Below are 13,295 nucleotides of genomic sequence, written 5' to 3'. Positions count from 1 at the left end.
CTTCACTGTCATTACATGCCTATGGTAATTTTGTGAAGTGCTTTTGGCCCACCACAGTCTGCATTATGTTGGTTAATCTATCAAAATTTACTTTGGGGCGGACTTCCGGGTTGGACCGCCCCCCCCGCCGCAAGCGCGGAGCCGCGCTCTTGCTGCCTCGCTGCCGCAGGGGCAATTAATCAGCCCCTTGAAGATCCGGCAAGCGGCACCCCTCGGAGCAAGAGGGGATGCAGAGTCGGGTGCTGGTGGCGGACCCGTCATCTGAGCGATAGCCGCCCTGAAATCGGCGGCGGTCGCTCTGACGGGAATCTGCTGAATGGCCAGCGCCATCTTAAAGGAGCAGCAAGAAGAAAGCGAGGTGGGATCCGACTTTTCGTCACATTTTTCTTAAAATAAAAATTTTTTACACTTAAAAGATTAACTTGGGGTGTGTGGCAGTATTGTTTAAGAAAGTCATTACTCACAATCATCTATAGTTCTGTTACGCTCTGTTCTGAGACTTTTGGCTTTTTGCCAGCTGTGTGACGCACTTTAAAAAAAAGTTTTCTCATTAAAGCAAGAACTTGGAAATAAAAGTAAAGAGTTGGAGAACAATCAAGTGACATGGAATAACACTATTTAAGATGTCATAGTGATTGCTTTCTCTGATTGGGATTCTTCCATCTGAAATAATTTTTGTGTAATGAACTAAAAGAAAGTTTCTGCCCCCCCCCACCCTCCTATTTCTTCTTGGATTACAATTGCCAGCTGTTTGACCTTCAGCACTCACAGTTTCTCAATGGGAGAAAAAGAGAAACACTCCAAAGACATTCTTAAGGATACAAAATTGGCTGTACAGCTTCCTCAAAGAAGGCCTTCAATAACTCAAATTCCACCTAAACAGATAACGTCTCCAGTTACATCAACATCTGTTATTGCTAAGATGCCTCCAAAAGTAAAGCCAGAAGTAACACTGAATTCTGTTTTTGAACTTTTAACTAAGACTCATCAAGATGTCACAGAAATGAAGCAGGAGTTATCCCAGAACACAGCAACTACATCTCAAAATTCTGCTGCAATAGCTACTCTGCAAGACACAATTTCATCCCTGACCATCAGACAAGACAAAGTTGAAACTAAGCTCAAGAAAAATATACAGGAAATTAAAGAAACCAAGAAGAAGGTGGATACCCTTGAGATGGCAATAACAGCCTCATCTGACAGAGATGAGAGGCAACAAGATCAGATAGCGATGATTGAGCTTAAGATAAAGGAATCTTCGCTGCGCATACGTGGACTGAAAGAAAAAGTGGAAAACCGGGATTTACGTGGATACCTGACAGCTCTTTTGGTAGATTTTTTACAGGAAACTGAAGAAGTAATTGCAGGGATGATTGTGACAGCCTACAGAATTAATTCTGCATATGCAACCAGAAATAAAGTACCCAGGGATTGCCTGCTTCAATTATTTTCGAGGAGTCATCGGGATTTGATATTAAATACACACTACAAGACACCATTAAAAGTTGGAGATGAGCCTTTGAGACTGATGAAAGAAATACCGGCTAGACTGTTGAGGAAAAGGAAAGATTTTATGGAAATTGTTCAATATTTAAGATTTAATGGAATCCAATTTAGATGGGAATACCCACAAGGTGTTTCCTTCACTTTCAAGGCAAAAAGGTTCAAATATACAGAAGTGGACAAAGCTGAGCAGTTTCTAAGAAGATATGAGGCAGAATTGGCTAAACCTACTAAATCAACCAAGCAAGTTCCAACCAGAGAATCTACAGAAGAAGAAAAGGCATCTGAAGCAGCTGGAGGTGGAGATTTGCCAATGCCAATAGATTCTTCGGAGGACTCTCCAATTGATGAAGCTGAAGACTAAATAATGGGGGGAAGGGGGGCAATAAATGACATGGTTGTTAATGTTGAATGTGGATTATAGGATCTAACTGATTCTTGGTATGTTACAGGTCCTATCTTGGAATATTAATGGACCTAACAAAAGAAGAAAAATATTTCACCAGCTACACAAAAGTAATGCTAACATTATTTGTTTGCAGGAAACTCACATACTTCCAAAAGATATATTCAGATTGGAACATTTAAGGTTGGGTACACTTTTCACGGCGTGTAACAATGTTAGAAAAACTAATGGAATAGCTATGTACATACCTGTTTCATTGGAACCAAGAGTTGTTTATCAAGATACAGAGGGAAGAGTTTTGTTAGTTGAAATAACATCTGGATTTCAAAAGATAATGCTTGTGGGAATATATGCACCTAATATAAATCAAAGAGTATTTTATGACAAATTAGCAATAATACTAGCCGAATATGCTATAGAAAAAATGATATGGATGGGGGACTTTAATGGTGTTAAAGTACCTAAGATAGATAGATCTGGGAAAAAGAAAAAAGCGTCTAACAAAGGAAAATTACCAGGGGTTTTTGATGTTCTTACTGACCAATGGAATATGTTTGATGTATGGAGATTGGCACATGGAAACAAGAAAGGTTATACTTTCTTTTCACAAAGACATCTTACATATTCCAGAATAGATATGTTGTGGTTGTCGAAAGGCCTAATAGAGAAAGCTGAGGACTCAGAGATTTTACCTAGAGTTTTGTCAGATCATAATGCGATCTCAGTTAAAATTCAAATGGGAGATAGAGGATATAAACCCTGGAGAATTAATGACTTCCTTTTAAAAAATACTAAAATAGTTGATAAATTGAAGATGGAAATAATGAATTATTTTAAATAAAATACAGATAAAGGTACTCGTGAAGATATAGTATGGGATGCCGGCAAGGCAGTAATTAGAGGATTATTAATCCAACAAAATACAAGATGGTATAGGGAAAGGGAGAATAAGAGAAAACATATACTAGATGAAATAAAACAAGGAGAAAGATATTTAAGTACTCTACATGATAAAGTAATTAAACAGGAACAGCAGATTAAGATTAGAAATTGGCAACAGCAATATGAATTTTTAATCGCAGAAGAAATAGAAAGAAAACTTATGTATAACAAACAAAGATTCTTTGAACATGCAAACAAGCCGGGAAAAATGTTAGCATGGCAATTAAAGCAGAAGGAGAAAAAAATACCAATAACTCAAATTAAAAGGAAAGGTAAGATTACAAGAATAAAAGAAGAGATACTTGAAACATTTGTAGAATTTTATACAAACTTATATAGTAAAAAAGTATATTCAGAGGAAGAAATGAATATGTATCTTATTAAAGGAGATTTGGGAAAAATAACACAAGAAAATAAAGATTTTCTGGATCTTCCAATAACCAAAGAGGAGTTGGAAGAGGCAATAAAAAAAAGTAAATTAAATAAATCTCCCGGTCCAGATGGGTTTAATGCATTGTATTATAAAATATTTAAAGATCAGTTAACCCCTTACTTATTGGAAGTAATGAATTTAGGACTGATAGAAGGAATCATCCCTCAAACTTGGAAACAGGCAAATATAGCACTAATACCAAAGGCAAACTCTGATATACTGGAAGTTAAAAACTTTAGACCAATCTCATTGTTAAATATTGATTATAAATTATTTGTCACAGTTTTAGCTTCGAGATTAAAAAGAGTATTAAATCAAATAATACATGAAGATCAAGCTGGTTTTTTACCAGGAAGGTTGATGAATCAGAACGTGAGGGTGGTAATTGACCTTTTAGAATATGCAGAGCAAGATACAACACCAATAGCTTTGATATTTTTGGACGCTGAAAAAGCTTTTGATAATGTTAATTGGCAGTTTATGTTCAAGATATTAGATTTTATGGATTTTGGTGAGAATTTTAAAACAGTTGTAAAAGGAATATATACACAGCAATTTGCTAATCTGATTATAAATGGGTCATTATCACCCAAAATTGAGATTCAAAGGGGAACGAGACAGGGGTGTCCTCTTTCCCCTTTATTGTTTATTTTAGTGTTAGAATTATTATTGCACAATTTTAGAAAAAGCGATGAAGTTGGTGTACGAATAGGTAAAAATCATTATAAGCTTAAAGCATATGCGGACGATTTAGTATGTTTTTTGACTGATCCGATTGAACAAATTGACAGATGGAATAAAATTTTGGAGGTTTATGGTAAGCTTTCAGGATTTAAAGTTAATAAAACTAAAACTAAGATTTTAACTAAGAATATGACTCTTTCACAACAACAAATATTAATAAAAAAGACGGGGTTCATTATTGAAAATAAAGTTAAATATTTAGGAATATGGCTATCAAATAATAATCTTAATTTATTCCAAGACAATTATGTGAACCAATGGCAACAGATAAAAAAGGATTTGGTAAATTGGGAAAAATTACCATTATCATTGTGGGGAAGAATTTCAGTAGTTAAAATGATGTTATTACCTAAAATGCTCTTTTTGTTTCAAAACCTCCCAATACTTAAGGGTGTACAGATATTTGATGTCTGGAAAAAAGACATTATGAGATTTCTCTGGGGTAAAGAAAGACATAGAATCGCATATAATAACTTAATTGAACAAAAAGATACGGGAGGATTTGGATTACCAGATTTGAAAATGTATTATCAAGCAGCATGCTTTACCTGGATTAAAAATTGGATTCTCTTAGAGAATCCGAAATTATTAGAACTAGAAGGTTTTAAGCTGAGATTTGGGTGGCATGCTTATCTGTGGTATGAAAAGGAGAAAGTAAATAAAGAATTTAATTCTCATATTATTAGAAAAAATTTACTACAAATATGGAATAAATACAAAGAAGTTTTTGAAAGTAAAACACCCGGCTGGATTAACCCTATAGAAGCATTTATGAGAAGAGGTGCACATTTAAATTTGGATTGCAACAACTATAGAGAAATAACGGAATATAAAGATGGTACATGGATATTGAAATCAAGAGAAGAAATTCTGATTAAAGATTGGTTTATGTATTATAAATTAAGAGATGTTTTTAATAAAGATAATAAGCTGGGTTTTAATCAAACTAAATCAAAATTTGAGATTATATTATCCAAGGGAAATAAAGGATTGATAGGTAGGGTTTATAAACTACTTATAGAAACAAATTTGGAACAAGAAAGGATTAAGTTAGTGATGCTGAAATGGATGAGAGATTTAGGTTATAATATAGATTTGGAAATTTGGGAAAAGTTATGGAAAAAGGAATTTAAGTTTACAATTTCAAACGAAATAAGAGAAAATTTGTATAAAATGTTCTATAGATGGCATATAACCCCAGTACTACTAAGTAAAATGAAGAAGGATGATGAAGCTTTATGTTGGAAATGTGGTACGGAAATAGGTACATTTATGCATGTTTGGTGGTTTTGTAAAAAAATAAGGAGGTTTTGGAGATTAGTTCTGAAGGAAACTAATAATTTGATTAAATTAAAAATTAAGAAAGACCCCGCCTTTTGTCTTTTGGGCATTCCAAAAAGAGATCTAGATAAAGGTGATAGAGTCATATGTCAATATAGCTTTGCTGCAGCAAGAATTATAATTGCTAAAAAATGGAAGCAAACAAATAAACCTTCAATCAAAGAGTGGCGAGAAAAGTTATGGATGTATATGCGGATGGCCAAAATTACAGCATTTTTACAAGATAAAGATATGGAGGAATTTAAATGTATATGGGCAAAGGCCACCGCATATTGGGATAAAGTGGCAAAAACGGATTTTAAAAGTATAGTTAACGAATTATAGTACAATATGATTTTAAATATGATATAATAATAGAATTTTTTTTTCCTGATATGTCATAACACTCCATCGGAAGTCCATTGGTGGAGGGCACTGTGGTGGGGGGATGTGGTTTGGATTCAGGGCACGGTATGATTTATAGAGAGATTTGAATATTGTATTAGTGGAGAAACAGTGCGCTGAATTTGTAATTTTTCTTTTTCTTTTTATTTTTTTTCAATGTATATGTACTTTGTATTTCTTTTTTTTCTCTTTTTTTGTGTTTATTATGAAAAAATAAAAAAATAAAAAAAATTTTACTTTGGGGCAAGGGATTAGACTGTCATCTTTATGATTCTAGGGTCAACATTGATGACTTGCTGTAAATGGATCTCTCAAGTGTTTGTTTTCATTCATAAAGAACATTTTATTTACTTACGTTATTTGTAGTTGTTATTGTTGTTCTTGCTGTTGTTGTTGCTAGAATTGTTAAGGCTCAAGACTGTAGTCATAAGAGCCGAGAGAGAGAGAGAGAGAGAGAGAGAGAGAGAGAGAGAGAGAGAGAGAGAGAGAGAGAGAGAGAGAAGAAATGTCTGATTGATTGATTTATAACCAGCATTCAAACTTAAACAGTCCCATTCAACAGACACCTCAGGGTTTACCAAAGCATCCTATTTGTTTGCTGCAGTGCATCATGTACACTTTAACAGACTGCTGCACGTGGGCCCACATCCAAGTTCTATTGCTTACGCACATTTAGCTCTGACATCAGTAGGACACAGAATGATTTCTCTTTTTATGTTCCACGGGCCATGGACTGCAATTTGGTGGGAAACATTACATGGAAGAGAACCATCTACCTATTAATTAGTCCCTGGCCAAGGCTGACTAAAGAATTTTGTTGGCAGCCTTGAAGCATATTGAGACCACCCTTTTCATTATACAGTGTTGCTCTAAAGTTCTTTCCTGCCCTACCCTTCCTTTTTGCCATTCCTCTTCTTTTGCACCAATGCTTCTGTAGATCACCACATTGCCCAGTGAAGAAATCCCCTGGCTCCATGTGTTCCGTAGGGACACAAAGTGAGTAGATGGCCAAAGAACCACAATCCTTGCTGTTCCATTTCTGCTAGAGAGAGAGAGTGCCATGCTGTCGCTCCATACCAGAATGACTACTGTGGAGCATTACTGGCAATAACAACTATAATGAAATACACTGGGAAAAGCTGAGTTTAAATAAAGCAAATGCAGTTGACTGTTAACAAGAAAATAACTGGAATGGGCAATCGAAGTGTGCTCAGCTTTTAAAATCTACAGCCTAGTGCTTTTAATAATTACTTGCTTTAAAAGATTCCTTTTTCTGAGTATGCTTAAAATATTAAAGGTCAGTAAATATTTGTGTGTCTTTTACAGTCCAGTCCTGAGCAGAGTTACATCCTTCGGTGCCTCAGTGGATTTAGAAGGGTTCAACTCTGCTTAGGAATGCACTGTGAAAGTGTTCTTTAATTTTTCCATATTACAATTGAATTTAACAGCCATACAGTAAGCAAGGAATGAGAGGCAATTTTCTTCGCATGCAAGCCGTGTAGATGGGACTGTGCTGTGGAGCTTGTGTGTACTCTGCATCCGACTGTATGGTTTCGTTATTGCAAATGAGCCTGATTAAAAGAACTCTTTGTTTTTGGGCATTTGCAATTCTGCTCTGGTAGGAAATCAGTGAAAAAGGAATAGAAGCAACACTGATTTCTGTCTTCAGAGGGCTTCTCTTTACTTTCCTACTATTCTGGGGTTAGCAACTGAGGCTTGGGAGGGATGACATATCCTATAGACTAGTTCTGTTATTATGTCAACGATAGGTTTTGTCTCCAAACAAACTGCATGGAAAGGTTATGTTTTGAAATAACATCCTGTGTTTTTGTGCTGCCCCCATCGGTAGTGACAGTCTGAGGTTGCATTGTATTAGCCCAAGGTATTTTCCAGAGTTAATTGATATCCCAGGTTTGTCCAGAGGAAAATCTACAGCTCCCCACAACATGCTTGACAAGTTATTATATTTATTTTAGTCAAAGCCTGAGTGCACGGGATCCCTCATGGAGGTGGTCTATTATTGGAGTCCCATATGCTTTTTGTTTGGGAAGAAAGCAGTCACTGTGTCATACTGTTACACAGGGTATTCTTTTTCAAGGATGTTGTTCCCAGGAGGACCATATCATGCCAGAGTTCCGAAGTCTAATAAGACCTTTTGTAGCTCTTATTGTGTAAAGGGTCTGGGAGGGAGACAAGCATTAAACAGAAAAGGGTAATTCAAGAAACTGTACGAGACCACATGTTGAAGTATGTGAATTTTGGAAAAGAAAAGGGCAAAAGTATTTCGGAAACTGTTTCAAAAATTCTACATAGATGATGATCGCAGATATCGCATTGCCACTTTCACACACACACTTTGTTGCAAATGTGAAAAATGGCAAAATTTCAATGATCCGTGTCCTGGGAGACATTGAAAATGTATAGATAGTAAAACCTTTGAGTGAACGTGAGACTGTAGAGACATAGGGCTTCATGAGAAGGTTTGTGGTAACTGGAAAGCTCAGAAACATGTTAAAGTGAGAGGATTCCCTAAAAAGGAAGAGAACTATGGCAGGAGACTGAGCAAGAGGCAAACTTCAGCTTTGTTGCTATCGTTCAAGTGCTAACTCGCTAAAGCCAGACACAGCATAACAGTAGGGTTGCCAACCTATAGGTAGTAGCTGGTGATCTCCTGCTATTACAACTGATCGCCAACCAATATAGATCAGTTCACCTGAAGAAAATGGCTGCTTTGGCAATTGGTCTCAATGGCATTGAAGTCCCTCCCCTCCCCAAACCCCGCCCTCCTCAGGCTCTGCCCCAAAAACCTCCCACCAGTGGCAAAGAGGGACCTGGCAACCCTACATAACAGCCATGTACTGTGACCTGCTTACAGTTTCTCCGATGTTTGCAGTTCCAAGCAGACAAACTTTTCTTGGGTCCTGGTGGGCCACCAGGCATGAGTGGTAGGCTGTGTTCAGCTCAACAGGTCACAAATTGCGTAGGTCTACATTACTTTCAGAGTGTAGCCTTCTTTTGACCTATATAAGGCCTAGAATAGAACTGCATGAAACCACAAGGCGTGAGGAAGCCATATTACTCTTTTCATTGTAATGTTGTTAACACTGCTGACCTTCCAATGTAAGAAGCAAAGAGACATCTTCGAGACTTCAGATCTTTGGGAGTTAGGCCAGTTCTCAGGAATCCTTCTATGCACAGATGTCCTGAGTTAAAGAACTGTATTCAGGAAATTATGGTCTAAAAATTAGGAAGACGTTTTTCCACTGTTAGAGTTTTAGCAGGATACATAACCCCTCTGAAAGATAAATGAATTTCGTTTATTTCCACAGCACATTGGTTGAAATAAGTCTTCCCAATCAGGATGTGATCTTTTTTTCTTTTTCTTTTTTGCACAGCATTTGGTTCCACAACAACGCATTCTTATGAATGAAGAATCAATGAACCTTTTGAGCCTCTATACGTCCCCCTCTTTGCCCAACATCACTTTGGGACTTCCAGCGGTTCAGCCTCAACTCAGTGTAAGTAATCAATTTAACTAGTATCCTCATTGAAGTGGGTTTTAATTTTTTTTTTTAAATTGGCTCTTTGACATTTCATTATTATTCTCCCAGGATATTACTTCGAGAAAAAGTTTAAATAAGGTGACTGGTGCTGTGAAATATATATATATTGCGAGAAAGCTATAATAAGCCATTGTATTCCAAGTGTTCCTGCTTTTCCTACATTGATCATTGGCTGACAATTACCTATTACTTTTCAACAATTACATCTTTTTGTGTTAATGTGCACTAAATTTGTCCTACTCATTACTTTTCAACACTTTAATCAAGTATCAGCTCTCACTGGCTTCAGTTGAACTGTATGGCTAATTTACAGCTGGCTGTAAATAAAGGGCAGCAAGTAGTCAGGAAAGAGATTTCTTGTGCGGGGGGTGTAATCTTCAAATAAGAAGATTTAACCCACCTGCATTTCAACTCTGTCCATCTAGCCTGGCTCATCTCATGTACCAGTGTCTCACTATGGTGAAAATAAGCCATTTTCATTCTTTTACTCATTTGAGGAGTACAGGCTGCAACCCTTTCCACCAGCAATGTGGAGTCCTCATCATGTCAAGGAGTGCTCAGGAGCCTTGTTTCCGTCTAGACATTAGGAAGAATTTTCTAACAGTTAGAGCGGTTCCTCAGTGGAACAGGCTTCCTTCCTCGGGAGGTGGTAAGCTCTCCTTCCCTGGAGGTTTTTAAGAAGAGGTTAGATGGCCATCTGTCAGCAATGCTGATTCTGTGACCTTAGGCAGATGATGAGAGGGAGGGCATCTTGGCCATCTTCTGGTCACTAGGGGTGTGGAGGGGGGAGGTAGTTGTGAATTTCCTGCATTGTGCAGGGGGTTGGACTTGATGGCCCTGGTGGTCCCTTCCAACTCTATGATTCTATGATTCTATGATATCTCCTGCCAGGAGTCTTAGTACACAAAAAATTAATGCAATGGTATTTTTGTGTGTAGCCGAGGCCATAAGAACATAGGTACAGCCTGATAGATCAAATCAGTGGTCCATCTAGTGCAGTGCACTTCCACATGGCAGCCAGCCTGTGGCCCTGGAGGGCTAAACAAAAAGGGCACTGATGCCCCTGATGCTGTCTCCCAGCAGTGGTATTCAGAGGCTAGCTTCCTCTGAGTAATGCCACCACTAGGTATGCTCGAGTGGGAAAGGGAAGCTGGCAAAACTAGGACTGATCCCATTATGAACCAGGCTCAAACTTCAGAAAGAGTTTCGGCTTGTCTTATAATAGCCTCAGAGATTATGAACTGGGAGAACTGGCTTCTGAACTAGGGGTGTGCAAAAAATTTTTTTTAGTAAATTTCAGGTTCAGGTTTATTGGGCACATTTTTTTTTTTTTTTTTTGTAAACCTGAAATAAGCCTAATACCCATTCTGGTAAATGGGTATTTCGGCTTTATTTCTGGGTTTCCTGAAAAAATGGTGTCCATTATAGTCTATGGTGATTTTTTTTCTAAGCTCCTGTGGGGGCATTTTTGGAGTCACCAAATTTTTGGAGTCAACCAAATTTGCAGCATAGCTGCAAAGGACTCTCCTTAGATGGACACCAAAGTTTGATGAAGTTTGGGACATGGGGTCCAATTTTATGGGGCCACAAATGGGTTGCCCCTATCCTCCAAGCATTTGCTAGCCAAGCTGTCAATTGGCTTTCAGGTTCAGAAGGTCAGCGTTGTTGAGGAATGATGAAAAGAGCTGGTTGGCAGGCTGGCACCTAAGAGTCTGGGTGCGCCATTCATATCTGGGTCACTTTGCATGATGTCCCTGCAAATTAGCTCCCAAACTGAGAAAATCAGTTTAAATGCAAGAAAAATAAGGCATGGAAAACATTTATTTTGGTGGCAAATGTCTCCCTGTGAACTGTCCTTTAATGTAGTCATCAAAAATCTTATTTCAAGAGATGGTCACGGTGCGGGGAAACAAAGCCACTACTCAAGGCGACCCTCAGTTTGAGAACAGGTTTTCATGGGGGGGGGGTGATATCGGAGCCAGCCAAAGTCATGACCAAGGCGGCTCTTCTGAAGGAGATTGCTCATCTGCATGGGTGAGGAGTCTTCAGAAGCTGGATCAGCAGCTGTTGAAGCTGGAGCTTTTAGTTGGAGGGTATATCCCTTCGGATTGGACTGGGTAAGCCCCATTTTTAAATGCCCCTTCTACTCTCCAGATGTCATGTAGCTGAATCCACTGAATGGTGATGGATAATTTGGTCTGACCAAGTTGGTTCCGATTACATAACCCCTACCTCAAAATGGCCCCAATTATGGGGCCCTAACAAAACCAGTCAAAGATAGAAAAATGAGAGAAAGCACAGAGTCGTGCATCTGAGCAAAGGCGAATAGCCAAACCTCCAAAAAGCCGAATATCTACTAAGCTTTTTGGGAATCTCCTATTCAGCTTCAGGTAGATTCTCATTTTTTGGAATTCAGCCGAAACAAACCCCAAATATTGCCAAAATGACTAATTTCGGGTTTATTTTTGGTTCGGGTTTATCGATATGCACAGCCCTATTCTGAACCTTTCCAGTTCTGAAATTCAGTTCCATCATCAGTGGTATTGCAGCACTTAATGAGCTACTGGGCTTAAGGAGCACTTAAGCAGCTACTGGCTTGCAACCTGTCATACTATTAGAGTAATCTTCTAAGTAGCGTGGTTCCTGCTGATTTTAGGATTGAGCTACATGACATTGGCAAAAAACTACTGCCAAAACTTCATGCCATCAACACTTTGTGCCTTTTCCCCACACCCACTCTGCATCATTGATGGCTTATTTGGGGAGGAAACCATAAGATCGTCTTTTTTTCCTTTTCTTTTAAATATAGACTTCATCATCATCATTCAAAGAAAAACAAAAGTGTGAAACTCAGACAATCAGACCAGGGGTGGTTTTGCCTGGACAATACAGGGGAAGCATCTCTTCACCTTCAGCCCCTCAGCCCATCGTTCTAGAGGGAAAGCCAAATAGCAGCCACCAGGCTCTTCTTCAGCATTTGTTACTAAAAGAACAAATGAGGCAGCAAAAACTCCTTGCTACAGGTATCTATCAATGGAATGATCCTTCTGAAAGCCCACTTGATTGTATTTCCGGCAAGTATACTTTTTTTAGGGAGGTGAGCACATAGGATAGGGTTTCCAGTTTGGGGAGCTGGAACCTGGGGATGATGGATTTCGGGGAGGGAGCTCAGCAGGGTATAGTGCCATAGAGTCCACCCTCCAAAGCAGCCATTTCCTCCGGGGGGGGGGGCTAATCTCTTTGTCTGAAGATCAGTTGTAACTCCAGGAGATCTCCAAGTCCCACTTGGAGGTTGACAACTTTATGTAGGCCAGTTTTTGCTGTTGCCTTACACAATATTTGGTTTGTATTTATATGCATTTGTATGTAAACACTATCTTAACTTGGGAAGGACATTCCATTTCTGTTGGCCACTTTGGGACACTTTAATTGAAGTTCTCGGACTTCTCTTTAAATCCCTGCGTGATGCAACATCATAGTAAGGCCTTTGTTTTGTTGGCTGCCATATTTGATGAAGGAATGGCATTGGTTTGCAGGTGGGGTGCCTCTTCATCCACAGTCACCTCTGGCAACAAAAGAAAGAGTCTCACCAGGCCTCAGAGTTGCACATAAGCTGCCTCGGCACAGGCCGCTAAACCGAACCCAATCAGCTCCACTGCCTCAGAGCACGTTGGCTCAGCTTGTAATTCAGCAACAGCATCAGCAGTTTCTGGAGAAGCAGAAACAGTACCAGCAACAGATCCACATGAACAAAGTAAGTTTGAACACTGGCGCTTAGAACATAATAGGAAGATTTGTACAGATGAGAAAAATGGAGGGGGTGGGGCTTCCCTAAACACCTGCACTGCCATTTGTAGCCGCACTGTGCAAAAATCTTCGCTAGAAACGTTCAGCAGCTATATTGAACTGATGCTATATTTTCAGAATGTGCCGCTAACATTTATTTAATATACTTATATCCTACTTTTCCATTTGCGTG

At 38.6% G+C, this 13,295-nt stretch overlaps 1 protein-coding gene across 4 annotated transcripts in view; it reads left to right on the top strand.

The window, feature by feature from the left end:
- The window catches only part of HDAC9 (histone deacetylase 9), a 504,774-nt gene that overhangs the window by 241,369 nt on the left and 250,110 nt on the right, over positions 1 to 13,295 (top strand). For all 4 annotated transcript variants that reach the window (XM_056857023.1, XM_056857026.1, XM_056857025.1 and 1 more), the window contains 3 exons: positions 9,149 to 9,271; positions 12,126 to 12,339; positions 12,853 to 13,070. In XM_056857023.1, the coding sequence (XP_056713001.1) occupies positions 9,149 to 9,271; positions 12,126 to 12,339; positions 12,853 to 13,070 (555 nt within the window). The remainder of the gene's footprint in view (positions 1 to 9,148; positions 9,272 to 12,125; positions 12,340 to 12,852; positions 13,071 to 13,295) is intronic.

This window comes from Euleptes europaea, chromosome 11, assembly GCF_029931775.1.
Source record: "Euleptes europaea isolate rEulEur1 chromosome 11, rEulEur1.hap1, whole genome shotgun sequence".
Lineage (NCBI taxonomy): Eukaryota > Metazoa > Chordata > Lepidosauria > Squamata > Sphaerodactylidae > Euleptes > Euleptes europaea.
This window is presented reverse-complemented; position numbering and strand designations above follow the sequence as displayed.